Source organism: Colossoma macropomum, unplaced genomic scaffold, assembly GCF_904425465.1.
Source record: "Colossoma macropomum unplaced genomic scaffold, Colossoma_macropomum, whole genome shotgun sequence".
NCBI classification, from domain to species: Eukaryota; Metazoa; Chordata; class Actinopteri; order Characiformes; family Serrasalmidae; genus Colossoma; species Colossoma macropomum.
This window is the reverse complement of record NW_023494799.1, coordinates 15,587,564-15,615,503: the sequence shown is the minus strand read 5'-3', so window position 1 is coordinate 15,615,503 and position 27,940 is coordinate 15,587,564. Positions and strand designations below refer to the sequence as shown.

Here is a 27,940-nt window from a genome sequence, read left to right as displayed (position 1 = left end):
GAGGGAGAATTGGAGAGGAGGCGCACAGGGGACTGCAGCAACGGCTCCACTCCTCACCCACTCCTTCCCTCTTCAAGTTATTCTGCTCTTTTTCATCTTCGTTTTATTTTCACCCCGCGATGAAGGCTTAGGAGAACTTAACGAAATTATTCTGGGCGATCTGTGGAGGAAATCTTGAAGGAGAAGAAGAAGTTGTGACTGGGCGTGGGTGAGGTGAGTGTGAACTTTGGGAAACTTGGAGCTGCTGGTCTTTTGGTTGTCCGAGGAATGCAGGAGCTGGTCAGACAGCGCTTTGCTAGTTGTGGTAATAAAAGACTGAATTCGTTTTGCAGCTGCTGGCCCTGTTTTTTTTTTTTTAGCAGTGGTCTGTTAAGTGTTAGCTGTGAGGATTATACAGTGTATCATGACGCACTAAGCTTGCAAAGCTACGATTTGGTAAGATGGTTCAAAAATGCTGTACTGAGCATCTAAAATAATGCTCTATCTGCACGCTGAATAAGTTTAACTGTGCTAGCCAAAGCAGTGTTTCTCCCCGCACAACACGTTGTAGTTTGTTCTTTGCTCTTACACACCCGTTTCAACCTCACCAGGGTTTGTTCGTTAGCTGATGGGTCGGATCAGGTGTGTTAAAGCAGGGAAAAGCTGAAATGTGTAGTGCAGGGCTTCAGGGCTGGGAGACACTGGCCTACAGCCTATCACTGTTCTGCTTGCGGAGGGTTCTTAAACTTGTTCTTTGCCTGAGATGGAGATAAGACATTTCCCATTCCTCGTGAATTATCAATAATCCAGTGGGAATTCTCAGCCAAAACAGAGCCCTATAGCGTTCTGAAGGTTTTAAGCTTGCGGTTAGCTTACAGCCAAATACAAATCAGCTATAGTAAAAGGGTAAATGACATGGGCCTGCATGATAGTCTGTGTAAAATGTGCTAAAAAATAACATTTTTTGCATCGTTTCTGGATTTTGGAGTGTAAAAATGTGAAAAAAGATGCAGAAATGACCTCCATAAGACTTACACGGGGAACACAGTTCCATCCATTTTCAGGTTAAAAATGGTCTAATACAACAACAAGCTGATGTGTGAATTATGAATGAGCGTTTTAATGTATTTACTGAAACTTTGAAGTGTGTATTAGTTTGATAACTAGTGTTCTGACTGTACTAGCATCATTTGCATGTGTTCCTCCCCTGAGCGCTCAACTACTGTGGAAAGTGATGACGTAAAACGCATCACTACCCCGCAACATTTAAACTAAGGCGGAGCAGTAAAGTAGTCCCAATCAAATTCCAAAATAAAAGCATTCTGTTCTTTATCGGGTCTTGCCAGGAGACAAGAGTGCGTAAAATAAGCTTAGGCGACTTAAAGTTCATGTCCATAGTGAAGCTTTATTCAAATTAATCCCTTAGCAAGCTATATTGCACACTTCTATAACCTAAGAATAACTCCATTAGTTTGCGATTGAAGTCTCTGTAGTTACTAAATAAGAAGTAGTAAACCTGATTGTTAAAGGGTTAACTCAGCAGCCAGAGTACAATAGAAAAAAATCTCTTTTACAAAAAAAATCGCATACTTAACTACCAAACATCATTAACAAAAATAACAACAACAAATGTGCTTTTTAACAGGAAGGGGCCACGTGCAGGCACTACTTTGCATGCCACGCCTCTTGAGCTCCCACAGTAGCACAACTGCTGGAACATATTATATTTTTTTGTATTTTAGAGTTTTAAAAAGCTGTTTCCTGTGTATGTGTTTTTAAACATATGCTGTAAACATGTATTAATTCGTATGCTTATGCTCGTTAGAAACCTATCCCTGTATACCTTATTTGAGAAGTGTTTGCTTGAGTCAGATTCAGATCAGCATCTTGTAAGCAATGAGTTTAAGTTGGCAGATTAGTTCAGAATGGACTGTGAGGGCAGGTCTAATCTTATAGGGAAGCTCAACGTCATTGGTTAACCTTACAGAGCATAGGCCCGTTGAGTCAGGCAGCTTTAAAATGGAATAGGAACCCTTTTTAATAGTCTAAATAAAGTTGTAAGCCTGCTTCCTAAAGGTTTAATCTAGCCGTTGAGCACAAAGGATACGGTAATGACATAGGCCCACTGTATGAAGATCCAGAGCACAAAGCGAGAAAGGGCGACCCCTTTGCACATGAGGCAATAGTGTGTACTGTTACAGAATCATCAGCATATTAATCTCTACACTTTTCAACTTTCAGTACAATTCCTTGATCTGTTTTCTGGTTAAATTTGATACATGATCAGTTTTGGTTAGCCTGATTAGTGACACTACACATATTATATATTTATAAATATGAACAAAAGCATCTAGAATCATATAAGATTTGACTCTTTTTGTTTTGTGTTATAATACTTACCAGTTTGTTGAATTTGTTATTTGTGCAAGTACAATGTTATAAAAGAATAGTATGTAAAATAGTTGTGTATACAACATATTTAAATGCTTTGTCATTGCACATAAAAAGCAATATTTTAGATATGTTCAAACAACATTATGATACAGCATGCATGGGTTCAAAAGCTATTGGTGGCCCACTGGCACACACTGTGGACTGTCAAACTGCCAGCTGTCATACAGCTCATAGTATATATTTGCTGCTGTCCAGCACTACCATATGCTAAACATTTTTTCAAGAATTCCTCATTTTTGATATAAATATTTAACATATTAAATTGGGCTTTTCTTGACTGATATACTCACAACCACTACACAGAATTATATGTGGAATCAAACAGAGAATATCTTTCCCTGTCAAATGCAAAACAATGAGGAAAAAGCTTGAAAAGTAAAGAATTTGCTAAATTTTCGTTGGCAGAGAGAAGCTAACACCCTCGCCTTGAGTACCATTAGGCCTATTTGGTACCAATACTCAGCAAGAACCGAAACTAAAAAACTGGAGTGGCCAATGGAAGAAGCACAGTTCTAGTTTTCTGGTACCAAAAGTCCTGGTACTTTGTGCAGTGGAAAAATGCCTTTAATGTGTGAAAAATGCAGCTGACAGACATTTATCACTATTTATTTCTCTGGTCCTACCTTTGTCAAATTTGTTAAAAAAATGCTATGTACACAAAACTGCGCAAAAGTCAGAGACCACCCTTTCATTAATTTAATTTCGTATTTCAGCAAAAAAAATTATTATTCATTTTTCAGCAAAAACATGTATCACTGAAAATTACACAGAACTCTCAACAACTCAATATAAGATCAAACGTTCAGTATTTAGTGTTTCCACCCTTTGGCTTAATGACAGTGTCCATTCGTTTTAAGAGACATGCTTTTTTTCAGAGAAATCTGCAGGGATATTTTTCTACACCTTACACAAGTTCAGTCTTAGACGTTGTTGCATTTTCTGCCTCTCATAATCCAACTAATCCCAAACACATTCAATGATGTTGAGATCGAGGGCCTCTGTTATTTGATTTGCACATTTTCTTCTTTTTTTTTTTGTCTTTTTCCGTTTCTCAGTAATGGGTTCTTGACAGCTACACATCCTTTCAAACGCGTTGAGTTTGACTTCTCACAGTGGAAGGATGGACAGAACCATCTGTGGATTTTTTTCAGATATGAAGCAAGAGTGGAGCTTCAATTTATCCTCTCTCTCAAAGATGAAAGCTTTAAGTACTGTTTATCTAACGGTGGCAGTTTTGGTTGTCTAATTGCATTGTTGTTAGACGTCTATGTTTTGTTTTTATCTATGTCATCTAAAAATGTAAAACTCCAGTTTTAGAAACTCTTTTTTTCATTCTTTGTCTTTGCCCTTCCTTATGCAAGTGGATTATTTAGTATTCAATCACCTCAGAACTGAGAAATATCTTCAGAAAAATGAATAACTTGTATTTTGATGGTTGTTTTAAACAGAATTTAAATAAAGAAGGGTGGTCTCTGACTTTTGCTCAGTGCTGTGTATACATAGAATAAATAAACAGCATTTTACCCCATGCACGGATCTCAGGGTTTCTCTGAAAAAATGCAGACACAGCACTGACAGTAGTGATATTTAGCCAATTTTCTAGTCTCTCATTTTAGATGTGGCAGTAATACAGTGGCAAATTCATAAACATAAGCTTACAGTTAAAAGCCACCATGTTCTACCAAAGAAATTAAATGAAATGTAAATTAAATGGTAGAGATCTGCAGTTTCCAATATTTTGTATATTTGTATACATCTTTGCAAACACTAGGAGTACCTTTTAATGTCACATTTGCTGGGAGTCTGTGGACCACAGTGAAGTTTCTGTACTGAGATTATGTGCTAATGCAAGTTGCCCAATTCTCAAAAGTGTTTTTGTGATAAATTTCTACTTGACACAAAAGAGGGTTTTCCTCTAGGTATATTTTAAAGAACTGGGGGTGTATGAAAATGATCAATCTCAAAAAACATTAAACACGTGACAGACAAGCTCCTGTTTTCTGCTCCCCCTAGCTGACCAGTCACTGGTAGCACCTCATCCCACTGAAACACAAAGACATAATAGGTTTTACATCACTGAGTTCTTCTGATGCAGGATCAAAGCAAGGCTTTCAGCTCATATACAAAATGACAAAATGTCTAGGATATTTTTTCGTATCACATTTTTTTCATACAAGCCTCAATTTCAAAAACAGTTGGGACAGTATGTGCAAAAATGCTAATAAAGAACAGAAAGCAGTGATTAGTAAATTCTGTTTGGCCTGTATTAAATGGAAAACAGTACAAAAATACTATTTCATGTGTTGTCTTATGATCTTTATTGTTATACTTACTGCTCTTAGTTGTAAATGTTGTTAATTCCAAATTTGATGCTTGCAACAAGTTCCAAAAAGGTTGAGACAGGAGTATGTTTACCACTGTCACATCACGGTAACAATGCTGGTAACAATCGACCATGCTGCTTTATAGCCTGGTTAATGCGATATACATTATGGACAGTCTGAAAGGTTGAATTGTCAGACCACAATACATTTTCCACTGTGCATCAGTTCGTTTTGGATGAGCTTGAAGCGTTTCTAGGTGTTCTAGGTAAGGCTTTCATTGTGCATGGTAGTCTTAACTTGCATTTGTGGGTAGAGTGTCAAATGGTGTTTATGTAACAGTTTGTCAAAATTTTCTCAAGCCTATGTAATGATATCCATCATAGATGATATTATTATATTATATATATTCTATTTAGTATTATATTAAATATGACATCATCTGAGTGGTCGACGATCACGGGCATTCATTTGTGGTTTTTGGCCTTGCCCTTTATGCACAGAATTTTTTTTTCAGATTCCCATACATATTCCAGATTCCCATCCCTCATTTGATAGCATTATGCACCTTAGAGGGTGAAATACCTAGCATCAGCACAAGAACTGGGCATCAGGAGCTTCTTGAATAGGGTTTCCATGGCCAAACAGCTGCACACAAACCTAAGATCACTATGCGCAGTGCCAAGAGTCAGCTGGAGTGGTATAAAGCATGCCACCACTGTACTCTGGAGCAATGCAAACGTGTTCTCTGGACTGATGAATCTGGCGGTCTGATGGGCCGATCTTGAATGTCAGGAGAACGCTACCTGTTAGAATGCACAGTGTCAACAGTAAAGTTTGGTGGAGGAGGTACAAGTCTGGGGCTGTTTTTAAGGGTTTGGGCTTAGCCCTGTAGTTCCAGTAAAGGGTAATGTTGATGTTACAGCACAAAAAATATTTTAGACAAATATATGCTTCCAACTTTGTGTCAACAGTTTGAGGAAGGCCCTTTCCTGTTCCAGCATGATTGTGCCCCTGTACCCAAAGTAAGGTCCATAAATATATGGCTTGGTGAGTTTGGTCTAGAAGAACTCCAGTTTCTTGCACAGAACCCTGACCTTAACCCCACTGAACACCTTTGGGATGAATTGGAATGTCGATTGTGAGCCAGGCCTACTCATCCAACATTAGTGTCTGACATCACAAATGTTCTTTTGACTGAACTGGCACAAATTCCCACAGACACACTCCAAAATCTTGTGAAAAACCTTCCCAGAAGAGTAGAGGCTGTTATAGCTGTTAAGAGGGAGCCAACTTCATATTAATGAAGGGGATGTCCAGCAACCTCATATGTCATCCACATACTTTTGGACATATAGTGTATCTTTTGAATCATTGAGGTATTTTAAATATTTGCAATTGAGTTGACACCCCATTTAAAAGAACTGAGCTCAGTTCATTCTGATGCCTCTGCTTAACAGTGTAATGAATAATAAAAAAGTAAAGCCAAATTCACATCATCGACAATCAAAACTACTACAGGCATTAATGAGTGAATGGCGCAAAGTCAGCATTTTGAAAAAGCTGTGTTTAACCCGTCCACACAAAAACACAGTTTCTAAAATCTCCACTCTGTAAGAGTTTTAAAAAAACCTCCATTTTCAGTGATTGGAGACCAAAAACTCCAGTCCCAGTTTCACATCATTTACACGTTACACATAATTTGCAACGTGAGCCGCAGAGCGAGTGCTTGTTACTGCCATTCTACCACAGAGGAAATCGTCAGAAGAGGTATTTTTCATTTGTAATTTTAACACTAAGTCAACTTAGGGTCTTTTCACACTGAATCAATTTATTTGGATGAAAAAATTGGCACTGAAACTTTCGTGATGGAGTCTGATAATAACTATATTATTAAACAAACTCTGAATATGGGAGAAATTTTCACTGAGTAGTAACAGTAGTAACAATGTTATTATTTCTCTTTTAGGGTAACAGCCCATACTATTAAAACGTTTTAGTAGCATGGGGTCTCAGGCAGGAGCTTAAAGCTCTAAATCAGCCTCTGTGTGTGTGTGTGTGTGTGTGTGTGTGTGTGTGTGTGTGTGTGTGTGTAGAGTTTGTGGCTCTGCTTCAGCTCGGAGCTCCTACAAAAAAGAAGTGAACAAAGCAGCCATGACCTCTCATGTTAAAAATGGTATTAGTGTTGACATGTACATTTTCAAAATTGAATCTTTGTTGTTGTTTTGTTTGTTTTGTTTTGTTTTATGTTGTTTTTTGTGTCTGTAAAACTCAAAAAGGCTCAGTGTGAAAAGGCCTTGGGCTTTAACGCCCCCTCTAGCGCAAATGGAAAATGTCCTAGATATGCTGAATGTACCGACATTTAGTGATAGTTTTGTCTCGTTTTAGCGATTTTTCAACATGGTTATCGTTCTTATTATACAACCTGCCCCTTATTAACTTTTCACTTTGGTAATCCTGGCAGTTGTTTTTTCTTTCCTTTGCAAAGCGATGATCTTAACACCTGTTTCAGTATTAAGCACCTGAATCTGAATCATTTTCTGGGTCTATTTGCCACTAAACAGCAGAGGATGGTGAAAAAATATGTGGGACTTTGTACATCCTGACCATTTGTGGAAAATCTGAGAAGTTTCTTCCATTAATATTGTAGAGCAAAGTGGTGCGGTTGAGGGAGCAATGTGAATCGTTTAATAAACTCAAGTCAACAGGGCCTACTAGGCTATGTTATATTCAATTTTAAAGCTGCATTATGTAAAATGTTTTGTAAAGGGATCTACAGTTTTATGCTTTTGTATTCCTTTAGTGTTATGTGCTTCTTTTGCATGCAAACTGTCTGCAAAGTTACAAAGCGCAAAGTACACACGAAAGAGAGAAACTCTCTCCCACAGAAACCACTTTATTCAGCTGCCTGAAACGCCTCATTGGAATTGCAGCTCTGTTGCTTTATTACAAAATAATGCAAACTCGTAACACAATCCTTATTGCCCACCTACCACCATTCTTGGCACATTCTCACACGAGAGCTATAAAGTTAAAAACATACCACTCTGAAACATCCTGCTCCAGTCGAGCTTGCACAGGTGGATGGTGTCTACCAACTTGTTCTACCTGACTTTTAGGATTGGACTCTGGCTTAAACTGATATGACAGAACTGATGCCAGTGTAAGAATAGCCACAGCGGTGTAGAGGCAGAACTTGTAGCAGGATGCCATTTGGCGGTTGACCAATCAGAACAGAGTGGGCGAGCAATCAGAGCACACTGGGCTCATCTGGCAAGGGGGCTTAAAGACACAGGAGCTCTAACAGAGCATTTCATACAGAGGGTGAAAAGAGATGTACAGTGTGAGAGAAATAATGTGTTTTTGGAACATGTAAATCTATTCTAGTAGACCCCAACAATAAAATTATGGACACTGAAAATTAGCGTATAGGTCCTCTTTAAAACTGAAAGAAGTAGCATTACTCAGGAGAAAAATACAAGCTCAATTATGGTGCTGGTGCGCTGCTGTGAGTCGCCCTGTTAAGCCTGATATACTAATTTGAAACTCAGTGGTATCAGGTTGGATTTTGTGCCAGGCCATGTCATAGGCCATAGGCGTAGATGTATAAACATCACACTCACAGACTCAAAAAGAAGTTTTAGATCAATGTTTAGGTCTTAAATGCAAAATCAACATTATACTGATGAAGATATGATGACAATAGAGAATCATTCACTTACATCCTCAGACAACACGTCCTTCACCAAGTTTTGACTGAGTTCTCTTTGAATATTCTTCTAACACAGTCATCAGATTCATCCACTCGGGGAAGGAATCTGAAGAATAACCGACGTTGCATAATGTTCTTCAGCATGTTAAGTGCAAATACACATTTTCACCAGAGAGGTCTCCAAATATCCAAATCTTTGTGCAACTTTAATATTAAATTCTTTTAATCAATTTGTTTGCTTTCAGCTTACTCTGCTTTCAGACTGGAGTCGTGTTAAACAAATGTTCATCCCATGCATTTATATTCTGAGGCTGTATCAAAGAATCATACAGTGTGAAGTCAGATTTGAGATCACGTCTGTTGATAGTCCACAACTGAGAGACAATATTGGCAGATGTCTCGTTATCTAGTTTGTCTAGGTTTTTTATCCATTTTCTTCAGTGTACTTCTGCATAATTTCAGTTTCTTTGTAGTGTCTTTGTTCCAGAATATACTTATAAATTTAACAGTAATCTGAAAATGAAACCTATAGAGAAAACAAATTAGTTGAGATAACTTGACAACTAAATATTATTATATTTACTTTATTATATAGTACAACAGAACACTGCAACTTCTTGGGTTCTTGGGTTTCTGTTGGCCTTGCTGTGCGTTTGATCATTGCACCCCAATCCCTTCAATGTAGTGAACAAAAACAAAAAATTGCAGAATTCTAATGTGATTATACTCATCATGTACATATAAAGTGCTACCATGAATGAATCTGAGATAAAATACAGCGTAACCATGTTAAAGATATGGGTTTAAAATGCTGAATGTTTACAGGATAACAAAACATGTTTCTTTTTCCCCTGAAAGGAAGAAGAGGAGGATGATGCTGACGAAGGTCATTGCTCTGTGCTTCCTGTATGGAACTGCAGTCTATGGCCAGGTCCCCGCATGCCACCGTGAGTGTCGCTCACCTGATCACTGTTTGACTGATTTGTTTATTATGTGATGATTTAATGAACTGACTATCAATCATAAAATGTCACCCTGAAATGCTGAAAGAAATACTGTGGGGTCCAAAAGTCTGAGACCACTGAGACCACATGTGCTTTTGTTTTGCATTCTTTTCTATTTTAATACAAAATATTTTACTGCAAATTATATTATCAAATGTAAAATACTTGCATAAATTTCAGAATTTCTTAGTATTTGGTCCCCTTTTTATTTGAATGACTGCTTCATGGCGCTGGCACAAATGTGCACAAAAGCCTCTGATGACTCGGAGAGACTTCTGAACACGTGCTTTAATGGAAAGGCCAAGACTTTTTAAAAAATCCAAACTTTTTGTACAAAAGCTTTAACATGGTCAGTGTTACATGTATGATGAAATATAAGTAGTGACCCAGAAATAGTGCAGAATCTTATTAATTTTACTTGCTTAACCTTTGTTATGTTTAAAAGTGCTTAAGTGTAAATGAAAAAAAATAACAGATTTTCAAAGTGATCTCAGACTTTTGAACCCCACTGTATGAAGTAAAAAAAACAAAAAAAGTCTCTGTGTTTGTTCATCAGTATACTGTTTTAAAATGATAACTATGAGGTTGTCATTTGGGATTCTTAACTTTTTCACAGTGGGCCCATTTTTCAAAAATATTTCACCCCCTTTTCTCCCCCCCCTCCACGTGGGTCACCGCACATGCCAGTATACACATTACAGAAATTATGTAAGAATAATCAAATAGTGAGTCTGCTCACTTAATGGGATGAGTGGGCCTGTGTTCCTTAACTAACACTCTGCCACAAACCACAAATCTATAGCCTGCTTCAAGTTTAGCACTCCATCATCTTTTAGTTCAGTCAAGACTCTCCCTCAAGCTCACCCAATAGAAATTCGGAATGGACATTAGCCTGTCTTCTGTGGCCCGCAGGTGGAGCTATTAGGCAGAGCTTGTGTGCACTTGTCAAAATAATTTTCTCTATAATCTTACATAAAATTTTTAAGCTAGCACCACTCTTGTGACCCCTTTAAGACCCCCAGGTTAGGAGCCCTTGGTGTAGGATGTCTACTTTAATTAGAAGATATTCATGTCTATGATGGGGAAACCATATAGGAGCCACAGCCATTTAATCAGGGAGGCACTGACGTAAGGTTTGTGGATCATTGCTGATATTTGGTATTTTTCATGTATGTATCTATTGATAAGGACGCAGATGCCAATACTCACATATTTCAAAAATTACAAATTGGGACTACATTGACCTGGATTAATGTTTATTTTTATAGGCTTACAAGTACAATAAAATGAATAAAAAGCAGACATTTTTAGCACAGTAGCATTCTGCTCTACTGAAATACAATATTTGCATCACCAAATATCACTGAATTATCTGTCCAATGCTGTTTTTTTAAACAATTTTCTGCCCATACTAACATAATACTGATATCATTATGCACCACTGATTTTCATATAAATAGTGTCTGCAAGTCTTTCAAAAGTCCTAACTTGTCTGAAATTACATTTTACAAATTAAATAATACTTAAAATACTTGTACTTAAAATAATATGAATGTGTATGAAAGTTCAACAGCATGTAAGATTTAATGCAAGCCCCTGTGTGTAATGATTCAACAGAATTCACACGCTTGCGGTTGAAGAACAAAAAGGAGGCTTTACTAGTGAAATCAGAGTCCAAGATCGTGGTCGAAAAAACAGGCAGGGTTCAAATCCAGAAGACACAGCAGATACAAACAAACAAACATATCACTCTTGCGATAATCCAAAAGGTGTAGGCAGAAGGTGTAGTCAAAAAACAAGCAAAAAGGTCAACAACAGTAATCAGAGATCCAGGGCAAACAATCCAGAGGGCAGAGCAAAAGGCAGAGTCGGAGAAACGAAAAGTACAGGTCATTCACAGAAATACACAATAGATACAACGCTCAGTAGTTCACAAACAGAAACAATACCTCGCAGCTTTCTATGACTAAAGCCCGGGCTTATAAGCTAAACTAAGAAGGTCATATGATCAACTACACAGGTGTCAGACATCAGTATTCTGGTGATCTAGAGCGCTGATAGGAGTGGGAGGAAAAGTCATGAGTCAGGTGATCCCCCAGAAGATTCTGGGAGATGGAGTCTGTGTGAGTGTCCAAGTTCGAAGGAAGTGTAGAAGTCATGTGATCTCCCAGAGGATTCTGGGAGATGGAGTCCGTGTGAGTTTCCAAGTTTGAAGGAAGTGCTTGCCTTGCTAGGATCCGGACTTGCACACTGTGTTGTGCGAGTATCCGTGTGTATTTTTATACTTGGTGTGCATTAATGAGAAGTCGGTCTTAAATTACTTATTTGAAGTGGTATTATAAAAGTGGTCTTAAAAAGTACTCTTTTTGAACTGTTTCTCTATGATTCCAAGTATTTTTAAGACATTCACTAAATTGTTCTGTCACATTGATTTCGTATTGGAAAGCTCAGTCTTGTTTTCTTGCTTCTTCATGAGGTACCCAGCTCCACGATATGGACATAAAATGTGATGTTGGATACCACGAAGATGATAAATTATTATTAAAATAGTGTGCCTTTGATTGGAAGTACAGACCTTTTTCTTGTGTAACCAGAAAACTAATTAAAATCTAAAAAACTAAATTTAAAAAAGCATTATTCATTATTGTGCAAAATAAAAATAATAAAATGCTGCAAATACATCAGAACTGAAAGCACATTTTTTGTGCACTGCAAAGGTGAACAAGGACAGAGTTTCAGTAGCACTGCTCTTATGAAGCATTAAAAGCTGCCCCCCGCAACCCAGAAGGATAAGAGGTCTAGAAGATGATGTATGTGTGTGTGTGTGTGTGTGTGTGTGTGTGTGTGTGAAACGTGAAAGAGTTGACTCTTCAATCTAAAAACAGTCAGGATTCTCTGAACACCTTTTTTATTTGTGTTTGTTGTCAGGCTACAAACACAAATTAATATGTATGTTTAGTTTTAATATTGGTCTACAAAAACTAATAAAAAGCTGTTTATGATGATGCAGATTTGTTGTGACAGAAGCCATTACTACTTCTTACATTTTACAATACAGTCTTATCTGTATTGTACTTACCATGTTAACGACATTTATCGTGCAGCCCTATAATAGACAGTTTTTTTGATACTTATCTTTTAGCCATTTTTGTCCTGATTCTTCAGTCTCATGATGACCTGCTGTATGGTGTTGACATTTTTGGTACCCCTGTAAAGAGACAGAAGCAACAGACAACACAAGTGAATGCCATGTCTAGAATTAACTCTAGACTTTTAGCTCTACAATGCATAGACTGAAGAGCTAAACTGTAGAGCCAACAGTCCAGTTACTTGGGGTCACCCGAAATGAGGGCACTATATTACTTGAGTAACCACAGTTCAGTATTTATTTATTATTCGCTTTTTTCATGTTAGTGCTATGGTAAAAAAATCCAGAAGCAGTTTCAAATATCACACTGTTGCTTGTTCATTTGTGACTCGTGTCTGTGTGTGTTCTGTTATTCAGAAAAACCAGAATGTCCCATCGACTTGTATTTCCTCATTGACACGTCGGAGACTATTGCTCTTCAGGAGAACCCGCCAGGCAGCTTGGTGGAGAGCATCAAAGATTTCACCATTGCCTTCGCTCAGAAGCTGGAGGACCAGGACTACAGGGGCCTGGTAAAGATCAGCTGGTCTGTGGGTGGCCTCCACTTCTCTATGACACAGAGGACCATCTCTACCTTAACCAACAAGAATGAGTTCATCCGGAGAGTGCGAGATATCCAGTATCTAGGCAAGGGCACTTTCATAGACTGCGCCATCACCAATATGACTAAAGCAATGATCAGTGCACCTCCCAAGGCCAACGTCAAGCGCTTTGCAGTGGTCATAACAGACGGTCATGTGACGGGGAGCCCCTGCGGTGGGATCAAGGTGGCAGCAGAGCGGGCTCGGGATGAGTTAATCAAGATGTTTGTCATAGCGTCGTCCAAGAACCTTGAGGAAACAGCACTGAGAGAGATTGCCAATTCTCCGGTCGGGGTTTATCGCAGCAACTACATGGCTGTCAACCTCACATCTACACGGCCCGCCATTTTAGCCAGCACGATTGACCGCATCTATGAGGCCATGGTAATGTATCTCTTTGAATGCTGTTAATGCATCTCTTTGTATATGCCAGGTCTGTCACAATTGGTACTTTATCAGCTGATTGAAATTATTTATGCTGGCCGCAATTATTTTTCACACTCATTAGCGTTCACAATCATATGTTTACATCACAACAAACATAATATGATGTGGTTGCCTCACTAAATTGAAGCAAGTACATGTAAAAAAATGTAAAAAAAAAAATGCATTTATTGGGACACATGATTTATTGAGGCACGTTCTGACTTCTGCTGTTGTGCTTTTACACCTTTAGAGAAAACTGTTTGGTAATGTTTTTTCATTTGAGCTCAAGCTGTTTCTGATGTCAGTTGCAAGCTGGTAAGTATCAACAGCTAGGACGCAAGAAAGCTAATTAGTGAATTTGACCACATGAGGCTTGTACTATAATCATTGCATACAGTGAACAAAGAAAGACTAATTGTTAATTGCAGTTATTCATATGGCAATTAATCATCAGCTAAAATGTTGTGATTGTAACATGAAAGTATTATATTTTTCATAATAATGGTCACTGAATTGAGGTCAGTTCCTCATGTGCTTAATACTGATTGGCTACCTCAGCATGTTTGCATTTTTGTTTCACTTTGTACAACCTGTGTGATGACTAACTCTAATCTCCCTTTCTCTCTCTACAGCTACATCTAGCCTACGAAGAGGTAAGATACCACTTACGTTGTTTGTCCTTCTTTTGTGATTAGCCATCAGTGGAGTGTCATATTGTTGCTGTTATACCAAAACTTTTAGATTTCACACTTTTCAGAAGAAGGAAAACCTTTCCTATAATATATGTTAGTGTAACAAGATTTTATTCCAAGTAATTTTGTACCATTTCTGTTGATCCATATGACAAATGTATAGTTTGCAAGGTGTTATAAGTCTAAAGAAATAAAACTGACAAAAATATTTGATGAGTATAATTAATAATGGACTATTATACCAAAGGAGGTCCCTTCAAAGCCAGGTTCTGATGGATATTGCATGTAGACTTTAATTTTTCACCTCTAATCACCTCTTTATAATGTTCTGACAGTGCTATAGCCTGAAATGCTTGGAGACAGCTGGGCCTCCAGGTCCACCAGGACTCAGAGGACAGAAAGTAAGTCTGGACTCCATCAAACATTTTTTTTAAGTTATGCCTGATGGCAAGGTTACTGCTGTTTTGCTCTCTTTCTTTGACTTAACTAATTTGATATGCTGATCGCAGGGTGCCAAAGGAGATAATGGTGAACCTGGTCTTAAAGGTGAAAGAGGCCGTCAGGTGAGTACAAAAGAATTGCTGCATTCATTGACAGGTCTCACATACTCATAATGTATAACCTCAGCGAGAGTTTTACAACACCATAAACCAGCAAACCGTTCAACAGGCAGCATTAATTACAGCATTATGTAGTTCACTGGTTGTTAATTCCATAGAGGTCATGACAAAAAGATGAGCAGTTAAGCTGACTTTAAACTACAGGTGGACAACTTATTTTTCTCTGTTTTTATTTGCAGGGTGACCCTGGTATTGAGGGTCCCATTGGTCATCCTGGACCAAAAGTAAGTCTTTAACATTAGGCACCATTTTTCAGCCAGATGTCTTTCCAAGATATTCTGTTTTCCTGATATTACACTCCTGACTGTTTATTTGTGTTTTAATTGTGTTTTATTTGTTGTTATTTCTATCATTTTAGGGAGAGCCTGGTTACAAAGGTGAAAAGGTGAGATTCATCCTAAATATAACCTATAAAGATAACTACATGACATGAAACACATGAACTGCACCTCAAGCAAAAATTCAGCTCTGAATAAACATTCTTTTCTTTTAACTCATAGGGAGAGATTGGCACACAAGGAAGGAAGGTAAGGTCATATGTCATTCTGTCTTTGTATGCCATTTATTTAACACAACACGTCAAATAATTCGGTAATGAAATGGTGCTTTTATGTTGTATTCTAATATCTTCTCTTCTTGTGCTAGGGAGTGGCAGGGCTGCCAGGACGTAACGGCACAGATGGTCAGAAGGTGAGGATGGCCATTTAGTATCTTTGATGTGGATATTGGATCTTGTTGGTAATCTTTAGTTTAGTTAAAGGCCTCTGGTTAATTCTGGCTAATTCAAGTACAAATGTAATCTGTTCTGCAGGGAAAAATTGGTCGCATTGGCGCCCCTGGCTGCAAAGGTGATCATGGTGACAAGGTATGTGTGTGATGCATTATATGTGAGCGGACACATAACAGTGACTTAAACAAGTGTATTAACAGATTGTCCATTCATTTGACAGGGTCCTGGCGGTTATCCTGGAGATGTAGGAGACACTGGGCAGCCAGGAGGTCCTGGAGAGAAGGTATGTTGATTCTACAGAAAAAAATATAATTAGCATCATATGCATGTAGTTTAATTTCTTGCACTTTTGCTGTGTGGTGATTTTAAACAACTCTTTGTTTCTAGGGAGATCCAGGTCGCCCAGGTAGACCAGGACCACTCGGCCCTCCTGGAGACCCTGGTCCTAAGGTACATTTTGGGAAAAAAAAAAATCAATAATATTTAGTTCAAACTAGTGAACTTAAAACATTTCTGATTAGATGTTTTATTGACTGTCTTATCCCCCTTCAGGGTGAGAGAGGAAGTCCAGGAACACCTGGTATCCCAGGGCAGAAGGGCTCTGCAGTGAGTATTTCGTTTTTTGTTTTGTTTTTTTCTATTGCTTTTTTTTCTTTGATATTTTCTGATCTTAAAAGATCTTTAAACTTTAACCTATTTTACAGGGCACACCAGGAGGCGCTGGCCCTAAAGGCGACCCTGTAAGTGAAAACATATTGTGAATTTATTTGAACTTGTACTGTGCTGTTATGTTGATATGTTGTATGTTCACATTTGCTGTTGTATTGATAGGGAAGAAGAGGAGACTTTGGACAAAAGGGAAGCCCGGGAGCAGCTGGGCCAAAGGGAGACAAGGTACATCCCATTCCCTTTGGCTTCTTTAGGCAGAATGTATATGTCATATGTTTAACACAGAATCTGACTGGTTTGCTATTAAAAATAAGAGGAATTAAGACTAGCCCAACAGTCAGTTCTATTGAAATGAAAGCATGGTGTGAATGATTGATGTGTGTTTCAGGGTGAACCAGGTCCTGAAGGTGTGAGAGGGCTTCCAGGTGAAGTTGGCAGCAAAGGAACCAAGGTAATTTCCTTCAAACCCAAGTTGTTAACAAGATATTATTATTCATTCTTCTTGGATGCATCTAGGACCAGAATGTCCCTTTCTTCATATATTTAGGGAGACCCAGGACTTCCAGGACCAAGAGGCCTACCAGGAGCTCCAGGAGAGCCTGGAAGAAATGTAAGATAACTTCCTGATGCAATTTTCAGTACTAAACTGAAAACATTTGTTTAATAGCTCCAATAAAATACAGAATATTAATAGTAAATGGTAGTAAATGGTTATTACTGTTGGTTAGTTTTTCTGCTTTTGGTTATAGTGTTTTATGTTGATCTTAAATCAGCCTTTAAATGCAGAAGACGTTCTTCTTTGTGGTAACAGGGTACTCGTGGTGACTCCGGCGATCCAGGCCCCAGAGGCGACCCAGGACCCCCAGGACCGAAGGTATGTTCCAAATGTGTCAAACGTACAACTTAATTTTAAATCTCAAATGAATTACAGGCTAAGTAAGATTCACCACTTGAGCAAACAGCATACAGAGCTTTGAACAGAATTCCACTCCATACACATTTTTTGTGGGTCATAGACTAGGATTTTGATGTGTTACTCTTTCTGTGAATGCCTCATAATGTTGCCTTTTGCCTTTATTGTTGAACAGAGAGAATATAGGTGATCTACCAATTCTCCATACATGTGTTGTTTGAAAACAAGTCACAAATTGTATGAATTCTTGGTGTGATATATTGTACCCAAAGGGATGTAGTTACAAAAAGTGTTCGTATTTTTTACTTAATGTTTTGTCCTTTGTGTATTACACTGTTTATAGTTACTTTTGATGTGCCATGATGGGTCAGTGGGAGAAGCCTTTTTCAGTTCAGAGTATGAGGAAGTCTTCTTGTGTTTTTTTAAGGCACTGTAGTATGAAAATGTAACGTAGGATTAGACCACGATTGTATTGATCATGCTGAGCATACTGACCACATGCTTAGCTTGTTTCTGTCAGATCTGTGTTCAATTTATTGTGTCTCATGTTACAGGGTGACCCAGGCAGACCAGGATTCAGCTACCCAGGACCAAGAGGACCAACGGTACCATGACTGTAATTTGGTTCAACATGTGAAGTTTACTTTATATGAAGCCACATGCCACAGCCATTCAAATTTCTAACCTCTCACAGGGAGACAGAGGAGATAAAGGTAGACCTGGACCGAGAGGGAGCAGAGGAGACTGCGGACAGAAAGGAGAGCCAGGCCAGAAAGGAACTCCAGGAGAGCCTGTGAGTAAATCTGTTACATTTTTTTCCTGTTTTCAAAGGATCAAGGCCTGACCTTTACAGTACACCATATATTTGGAAGTGGACTATAAAATTAGATGCTTGTTGAAGGCTTTGGTTGTTGTCTATGTCAGGGCGAGCCTGGACCTCAAGGGGAGCCTGGACCAAGGGGGCCAAGAGGAGACCCAGGAAGAGACGTGAGTATAGCGGCTGTTCAGACAGTATAAGATCAGATATTCTTATGTAATGCAACACATGTTGCATGTTTATTAGGGTTGTCTAAATAGGATGTAAGGTTAGTGAGGATACTTGGAGTTTCTACTTTGTATCAACTGATCCTTCTTTTCATCAGGGTGATCCTGGTCCAGAGGGAGACGCTGGCCTCACAGTAAGTGTCGGAATCTTTTTAGTTACCTTTTTAGATATTTAAAACAGTGGTTCGGTTTTATGGTGCTATGAACCTCTTGAATGTGGGGCTACACTTCAGTTCCTCACTCTCATAACTACATAACTTGCATTTTAGGTTCACAGTACAGATGATGCCCTAAAGAACCATATGTGAAAAAGAGTTTTGTGAGTGTGACCTTTAAAAGGGTTTAAATAACCTTCACACAATGTTAAGGTTTTATATCAATTTAAAGGTTCTTCTTAGAACCATGACATTAGGGGGAGGTTCTTTAAACTAAACTAAAAAGATTCTTCACACTATTCTCATTTACAGAACTCTCTAAAGAACCATCCAATGAAGGTTTTGAAAGGTTTTCAAGGAAGCAAAGTGATTCTTCTATGGCATCATTCAGCTCTTTTTGGTACTATCTTAAGATGAATCACTGAATAATAAGCCTAGCCTTCAAGAAATTAACTTCTTTACTTCTCCTCAGGAATGTGATGTCATGAACTACATCCGAGAGACCTGTGGGTGTTGTGGTAAGTGACCACTGACCTGTCAAGCCACAGGAAATGAACGGTACGATTACATAGTTTCGATTTCTGCAACTGACTTTCTCTGTTTCTTCCCTCTTGTGTTTCAGACTGTGAGAAGAGGTGTGGAGCTCTGGACATTGTATTTGTGATTGACAGCTCGGAGAGTGTGGGGCTGACCAACTTCACCCTGGAGAAGAACTTTGTTATCAACACCATCAACAGATTGGGCTCTATAGCCAAGGACCCCAGCTCAGAGACAGGTGAGGAAAATTTACTACTGTACCACACATAATCCAACATAGTTTATTAAAAACATGAATTAAGAAGCAAAATGAACAGAAATTGTATGTTGTGTGAAATGTTATCCAAACAAATGGAGGAATATGTTTTTCAGTTCTCAGTGGCAACAAGTTGTAATCTTTTGCTTTGCAGGAACACGTGTTGGTGTTGTCCAGTACAGTCACAGTGGAACTTTCCAGGCCATTAGTCTTAACGACTCCAAGATCGATTCACTGTCAGCTTTCAAAGATGCTGTGAAGCAGCTGGAGTGGATTGCTGGTGGCACATGGACTCCATCCGCTCTAAAATTTGCCTATGACAGCCTGATCCGTGACAGTCGACGTGCCAAGGCTAAAGTCACTGTGGTGGTCATCACGGATGGTCGCTTTGATCCCAGAGATGACGACTCTCTGCTCACGTACCTCTGCACAGACAGCGACATCGATGTGAGTGCCATCGGTATTGGAGACATGTTTGAACAACAAGAGGAGAACGAGAGTCTGAAGTCCATCGCCTGTCAGAAGGAAGGAAGAGTGATGGGCATGAGACGCTTCGCTGACCTGGTGGCAGAGGAATTCATAGACCGGATTGAGACTGTGCTTTGCCCAGGTACTAGGTCCATGTGTATAAATCAGTCCTTCTCTTCTATAATGTGTGCCTGTCACACAGAAATTTTGTTTTTGTCCATGTATATAAATCAGTCCACTTCTTTTGTAATGTGCGCCTATTCATACATTTTGTTCTTTGTTTTTGTGTTTTAGACCCAGTGATCATCTGCCCTGACCTTCCATGTAAATCTGGTAAGATTTGAATTATTTATAACTGGCTTTTTAAAAAAAAAATCTGCGTTTAAAAAAATCAGTGCTGGTTGGATTCATACCAAGAAACCCTGTCTTTTAAGTGCATCGCTGGAATTAACAGTTCACATTCCAAAGGGTAGATTATTCTTGTCCATTTTCAACATGAAACACATCCTAATCTCCTTTTTCACATGACTTAAAGTAGTGACGTCACATGCATATCCTTATCTCCCATTTACCTGACTTAAAAATCTAAGAACTAAAATCTCCTTCAATAGTCAGAAACTAGTGCTGAAGCCATGATTTGAATCACAGCTAGCAGGCTAACATTAAAGTAACAAATGAGAATGCTGTAAGAAGCCCCATATCCTGTTCTGTCTGAGCAGAATAATCCAGCTGCTTTATTATCAGCATAAACATATAACATTTCTGAGCACCAGAAATGTGTTAAAATAAGCATATCAAGGTGATGCAGGTAGCAGAACCCCAAAAAATCTAATGAGTAGCTCCATACAGTTTTAAAAATAGCAGCTTTGCTAAAACTCCAAACCATTATCAATCTAAGCATAGCTTGCACTGTGCTCAGTGGGCGCTCGGAGACCCCTAAAACTATTGTCTCACCGCTCACTTGCAGATGTGGAGTCCCAGTGGAATGGGTACCCCTTACACGGACCCCTTGCAGAGGAAGGGACGGACAACCCTGTCCCAAGCACTGTACCGAGCGTCTCAAACTTAATCAGCTCTCTACAGGAGGCCAAGCACCCTGATAGCTACAGCAAGGCTGTAGCCACAATGGCCTACACAGCCCAGAGAGCCAAGTTTGCCATCGGACCAGAGAGACAGCAGTGGACTGATCTGTTCATTGACTCTTTCAGAGTTGTCTATGGCGACATCATGGGCGACCCTAACAAAGCGTTGATGTTGTGTTAGGGAACAGTGGCTCCTGATTTGGCCAAATTGGGCTTTATATTGGCTATATTTGGCTTCATATTATTAATGGCCTCGCTGTAGATCTATGTATGAGAAAAAAAAATATCTAAAAGCTAGCTGGTCTAAGCATGATTGTAACATTATGACAGTTTAATTGTAGCTATACCCTACTGTGATAGCTAACATCGTTCTGAAAGAGCTATGTTCATGGCCAAAGGTGGATGACTAACATGTAATGGCCAGTTGGACGACCACTACTAAGCATGGCACTTTGCTAACCTGCTTTTTTTTGACTTGGAGGAGACCATAAGTGAGATGGAAACCTCTTCCTTCTGACCTCAGATCCTGCTGCTTTTTGAGATACTTTCACATTAGTCTCTTTAACCTATGTACTTGAAAAAGACGAAGAGGTAGAATGAAAGCATCCTGATTGACTGTGAGACACTTTGCTTGCACGATACAGTCTTTTTAACCTGGGCTAAGCTGCTTGAACACTCAAGATATGGGAGATCACATTAATTTTGGTTCTGACCTTACAGGAATCTTAATGCAGAGGGAGATATCCCATAGCTATGAATAATCAGCTGTGAAAAAGACAGTGATCACACAAATGCAAAGTGCTTGTATATGTTCCATCTATGTTGATCCATGATGTTTTTTTTCTATTAATGTGATACAGTTTTGCACTTTTCACAATGCTAAGCCCCAGCATTTCTTTAGCTTTCATAGCTCATCAGACGAAATGCAACATGCATCCATGATATGGTAAAGAGATTAGATGTGCTGTTGATCTGGTGTCATCAGTATCTAATTAATCTCTATTAATCAAAACATAAAGGGTAGAGGGGGAACAGTGTCGTCTTTTATGTCTGTTCTTTATGTAGGCTTCAGTTACACTTTACACTTTAAGTATTAAGGGAGGATAACCATTTCACTGTGATTAAACTATAAATACCCAACATTATTTATTCATGAACAAAAGGAGTAAGTAAGTGAGTAACAATGAAAATTAAAAAAAAATGGGGTTTCACATTATTTCAGTTTATGAACGTTTAAGTGAGAATGTCAGTAATGCAGATTAAAGTTAACATAGCTATCATATTTAACGTAATAGTGTTGTATATTAGGAATGTGCAATGAAAAATAAAGAACTCGTAAGACTGCAATAAATATACACAAGCTAAAGGGCATTATAGCTATTTTGTATCAAATAAACTTGTCTAGCAACCAGTTACTGATTTATGTTTTTTTTTATTGTCTGTTTTGAACCACTTCTTTGACTTGACTCGTCCTTCAGGAACATTATTCAGAGCATAAAGCACCCTCTGAGACAAACTGAGATATCCAGCATCAAACATGAACATTTATGGTTGAATGGCCATAATCATTAAGCCCCTGTCTTATTGGTTGCCCTACATGTGCTTCATTCAAAACAGTGGTCAGGGCTGAAACCCCCCTTATAACTTCACTAAACTGCTTTAAGCTGAATAGGCAGATGTTGGTAAATGTGGTGGCTTTAGTGAAATCACAAAAACAGTGAATACAAAATGGGCCATTTTGCAGCTTAGTTTCCACTAGTGATTCACCAAATTGAAAATTCCTGCCCAACACCAAAATCAACATTCAAGACACACCTGGCCTTTTTTTATTTAATTTGCCATTTTATTTATGATTTTGAATAACTGTACTAAGCATTAAAAACTCAAAAGTTAATAAGGAAAAGATTCTTATTACTGATAACATCTATTTTCAATAGGATAAACCCAAGCTGGCAATAAATAAAAATAGCTTACATTAAATAAACTTGCTAACACAGTATTATTATTACTAATATTATTATTATTGTTATTATTATTATTATTATTATTACAGCTACAGAATGCATCACAGAATCCACAACAACAATCATTCAAATGATTTGTAAGTTTTAGATTTTTACATTTTGTTCTAGTCTTATTATCTTTTTTTTCAGCCAAATTTTACAGCCTTTTTTTCTGTTTTGGCTGAAATGTTTTATGGGCCCTCTAATACGATAGCCAGAGTGAAGAGCTGTGGGGCAAAAATCAGTATGGTTTAAAGGTTTAATCCTGTTTTACTCTGGCTTAGCTGTTTAGTTTTAGCTCCCAAAACATGAATGTGTAGGATTCCTGTCACTTTTTATTTTTATTTCTACTGTGGATTGGACGTACTGTAGCATTTCCTCATTTACAGCAGTTCAGGAATAACTTTGGATAATGTGAATGTGGTATATGAAGTCAGTCCTAATTGTTAAGCTGTGTATTTGTCTCCTACAGAGCCAGCAGTGGCCAGCTGTGTCCAGCGGCCAGTTGATCTTGTGTTCTTGCTGGACGGCTCAGAACGTATGGGCCAGGAGAACTTCCGCCATGCACGTGAGTTTGTGGAGAACGTGGTTCAGCGATTGACCTTGGCTCGGAGCGACAGCGATGAAAGGAACACCCGCGTGGCTTTGCTGCAGTACGGTGATGAGAACACTCAGGAAGTGGCTTTCCAGCTCTCACACAATTTCACCATCATCTCCAATGGCCTGGCGAACATGAGGTACCTGGATTCGGCCTCCAATGTGGGCAGGGCCATTATGTACGCCGTCAACAACATCTTGATGAGTGGAACCAGCCGACTGGCCCGCCGAAATGCTGAAATCTCCTTCGTCTTCATTACTGATGGTGTCACCAGCAGTAACAATCTGGAGGAGGGCATCAGCGCCATGCGCAGGATGGAGGGTGTTCCCACGGTGATCGCCATGGGCAGCGACGTTGACCAAGAAGTGCTGGCGAAGCTCGCACTGGGAGACCAGTCCGCTATTTTCAAGGGACAGGATTTCACCCAGCTGTCCAAACCCAGCTTCTTTGAGCGTTTCATCCGATGGATCTGCTGAAAGTGGGAGGGGATCTTAAGCTCATACTAATGGAGGGGAGGAATTGGTGTGTTATTGGAGTCAGCTTGGTCGTTAGGGTCATTAGCAGAGTTTGAAGCAATTTCATCTCAGCTTTGTAGGTTCTGGAAATACATAAATTTAAAGGATCACATGAATTTATAGCAGAAGTGGGGGGCTTTCATGGGTATTCTTGGATTTCAATTTCCTGACCCTGCAGGTTAAGCGGAAAGAGTGATCTTTGGGTTGCATCCTAATCATCAAGCTCACTCCATAATGTACCAGTGGACTTGGGCTAAAGGAGCAGGAAGACACAAAAAAAGTTAAAAGATAAACACTCCAAAGATTATTTACTGAATGTTTAACTTTTTGATAAAGTTGCCATTGTAGGGTTTTCTTTTTATTTCTCTTTTTTTTTTAAAGAAGAGGGCTTTACCTAAATTGTTTTGTATTCACACTAAGGTGCTAAACCAGAGCAAGACTGGAGTTTTTCCTGTAAATCTTTGAAAGAACTTTTAATAAGTTGTCGCATACCAGCTGAAATCATTCTAATTCAGGGTTAAATGAAGCCATTTATACAAAAGAACATATCACATATCTCAGTCATAGTTACATAGTTGCCTCAGTATGTTGCACTAGATCAGGGGGGCTCAGTTCCGCTCCTTGAGGGCAGCACAGGTTAGTGATTTCCCTGCTCAAAAACACCTGATTTAATGTATCACTCATTGTTTTGATCATCAGATTTAGATGGTGTGTTGGAGCAAGGAAATCAGCAAACTGCACCGAACTTTGAGTTGAGCAGCCCAGTCCTAGCCTTAATGATACAGATAAACTGAAGTAGTCATTATTTACTTCATACCTGATACAGGGACCCAGTCACACCACAGCTTCTTCTTCAGTCACAGGGACAGACCAGAATTACCTATCATCACTCACAGGTGCACTCTTGCTTTGATACATGCTTATGAGAGGGCATGAAGTGTTCATGTTAAATGAAGTGTTGAAAGTATGTTCACATACTTAGCTATAAAAGGAAGAATGACCACAATTGAAAAATTGTTGCTGAGTCTTTAAAGAGCACTGTAATCAGATGTAGTCAGTACACTCTAGGATGCCATGATGATGACATGAGTATTTTGACGTGCTGTAGGACACCTGAAGGATGAACCCCATTATTTTGTCAACTTCAGTGTTAGTACAATAAAACAAGCTGTGGTAAACTACACTTTTGCTTTGCTGTCATTGTTGTCAAAATCCACACAACATAAAATGATGATGAACCGTAAAACAGTACTTTTCTCAGATTGCTGTATTACGTTTAACACTGGAAAAAAAAACGTAATTATAAAAGAAAATTGTGCTGTTTCCCAATGGGGACAAACACTTAAACTCATTTAATCCATTACGATCATGAATTATTTAACTCTATCTGTAATGAGATTACATTATTTTCTTCTTCATGGGAAAACAGGTAATCTCACTACTCATTACTTCTGCGTTACTCTCTTAAATAATACAAATCTGTACCAAAATCCTTATAGGAAAGTCTGTTCACTCGGTGGCCATCTTGGCAACACTGCCGGGCAGTTATTTCCAGCCATACAAGACCAGGGGCCGTACTACAGAAACTTCTTAACCCTGAAATCTTATCTGTTTAGACACCATGACAGCTTTAGACTGAATCTAGGAGAGAAGCTATTACAGAACAACAGTTCTTAAGTTCATAGTTTTATCTTGACTCCAGATAAGAAAAGTCTCACAGAAAAATCCTGACCAGACAAAATTTCCTAAATTCTAACAGAATTTAAGACAATCCCAGAGGTGTCTTAACTCTTGCTTTAACCATCTGTTTCTATTGTTTCATGCAGTGACAGGCAGCATAGTTCATTATAACTAGCATAATGATGTTACATTTATCTACATTGAAAAAAATGCTTTGACATTTTTTCTAGCAGTGTTTTAAAAATTCAGACACTGCAGACATGATCTCCACCATCCCCTCTTACTACCTTCTTGTGTTAATGTTAATGAAAACTCTTCAAGTAAAATATTACAGTGACGGCAGTGAATTATAAGGAGACAGAGCTGAATGTGTTGTTTATTAGGAGGAATAACGTTAGCGTGGTCGGCTGAAATGTTTGGGAAACTGAAAATGTAGAAGGGTGACGCTCTGATAACACAAAGCGCTGATACAATATTCTGAACTTTATCACGTGTAGGTTTTGTTTGACCTTTTTTACATCAGTAACGGTAGCTAACTGTCTGGATAACTTGATTATTTTAATTACATGTTTATGTTTCAGCTGTGCGTGTATGGTTGGTTGCTTGGAAACAGACACGACAGTTGATTGTCGACTTCGATAGAGTGAGTTAAGATTTCATAACTCAAGATAAGATGCTGTAAGATGAGATTCCTAAATTAAGATACGATTTGCTTCTGTCATACAAATTAGTAAAAAATGTTATCTTGACCTGTCAGATCTTAACATAAGACAAAAGGACAGGAAGTTTATGGCCTCAGGCTCCAATCTCTTTGAATAGGGAGAAACCAAAATGCTCAAAACTGAAGGTCAAATTACCGATTTAAAAACATATTTGAAATTACTGGTTAAATCTGACAAATACCTTAAAACAGTTTGCAGCGTTTGGCACAGTAACGCACATGAAACGTTTTTCTGGTTGTTCCTGCTACTGCGCATGCGCAGATCTCAACAGCAAAGAGTAGCTTTTCCTCTTGCGACTTAACCAGCGAGCTGATTGGCTCTTTTTCTTGAAGGGCGGGACTTTCACCGCAAACAGACGGCATGTTAAGCGTCACGAGCTATCACGTTAGTTTTTCAACCAGTGACCAGTTTCCTCTATATAACATCTCTGCCTGTGCATGGGGGGTCCCAGGCCCCCAGCGTTTGCCTTCCAAAGCATTAGGTGTTTATGCACGAGAGGACCATTTGAGAGCAGCTCTCCGTTCACGTCCATTCATTTCAGGAAACATTCAGTCCAAAAAATAAAGGCACACCTGAGCGGTTTTAGATTACCTTATAGTCCTGTCCTCTTCTACAGAGAGGGGACTGTCTGTTATTTTATCCACAGGTATGTCAATCACGATTTAGCTTAAAAAAAAAAAACGTGTATCCACAATAGTACAGAAAATGATGTGATAAAGCTGTGACTCCAAAGACTGCGTTGTAATGTTTGATTGTAATGTAGAAGTTCCTCACTAGTACAGAGCAGGAAACAGGTTTGCTATATAATAATAATAATAATAATAATAATAATAACAATAATTATTATTATTGACTGTAAAACAATAATAATGTAAATAAGAATTCCCCTTTATGTATGTTTTCGCTGTGCTGACGTTGTCTTGCTCTGCTTTCTAATTCTACAGGACATTTTACACAAACAACTAATGGTGGAGGAAGTAGTAACTAAAATTCATTATATGGTGAAAGTGTACTGTTTGTGGTGATTTATGCTCCCTTCAGCACGTTCACAGAATTTTGGGCAGCTTCTACAAACAGTTCGCTTATTTGCCCTACATGCTTTAGATTTGCGACATTAAGGCACCTGCGCAGTCTCACATGTTCCCGCTATCCACCGCACGAAAAGCAGATCAGGAAGTGACCTCTAGGATCGACCTCACCTGGTCCCCAGTGGAAACAGCTGGATGACTGGGTCTACTTTATATATACTGTCAATGGGGGATCTGCGCCCCCTGCCCGACCTGCCCCGCGCATGCGCACCTCTCCACTGTCACACATGCTTAGAGAACATTACTTTTACCAGAACTGCCCGATCTGTACCGCATACATATAAGCATTTATGGCTGTATAAAGGGGTAGTTGAGCTGTAATAAAACGGCCATATTTTTCAGCAGTAATTACGTGTGTATTTTGCGCTCTTCTCTGCTCGGTTGGCTGCTTCTCAGCGGTTTTGCTTTGTGTAAGACAGCGTACTTAACCTGTAGCATGAACAAAGCTGGGCAAAGTGTCCAATTCCTTTCTGTTTCCTATGTACTGTGCCTTTAAACAGTAATGTCTGAATAAAAGTAATTTATCTTCAGTCGTATCTGCAC

The 27,940-nt window shown here is 38.8% G+C and overlaps 1 protein-coding gene across 2 annotated transcripts; it reads left to right on the top strand.

Moving 5' to 3' along the window:
* col6a2 (collagen, type VI, alpha 2) lies at positions 1 to 25,090 on the top strand. Of its 2 annotated transcripts, none has more exons than XM_036585847.1 (28): positions 1 to 213; positions 9,325 to 9,413; positions 12,976 to 13,583; positions 14,258 to 14,278; positions 14,653 to 14,718; positions 14,827 to 14,880; positions 15,117 to 15,161; positions 15,296 to 15,322; positions 15,438 to 15,464; positions 15,583 to 15,627; positions 15,749 to 15,802; positions 15,888 to 15,950; positions 16,055 to 16,117; positions 16,220 to 16,273; positions 16,372 to 16,407; positions 16,499 to 16,561; positions 16,725 to 16,787; positions 16,884 to 16,946; positions 17,148 to 17,210; positions 17,804 to 17,854; positions 17,944 to 18,042; positions 18,174 to 18,236; positions 18,392 to 18,427; positions 18,921 to 18,966; positions 19,071 to 19,223; positions 19,396 to 19,851; positions 20,004 to 20,042; positions 23,267 to 25,090. In XM_036585847.1, exons 2-28 carry the CDS (start codon positions 9,338 to 9,340, stop codon positions 23,866 to 23,868), a joined length of 3,036 nt encoding a protein of 1,011 aa, XP_036441740.1. In that variant the 5' UTR covers positions 1 to 213; positions 9,325 to 9,337; the 3' UTR covers positions 23,869 to 25,090. The 2 variants fall into 2 exon arrangements, with proteins under 2 accessions (XP_036441740.1, XP_036441741.1); XM_036585848.1 differs by lacking the exon at positions 23,267 to 25,090 and adding an exon at positions 20,677 to 22,202.
* The last annotated feature ends 2,850 nt before the right edge of the window (positions 25,091 to 27,940 follow it).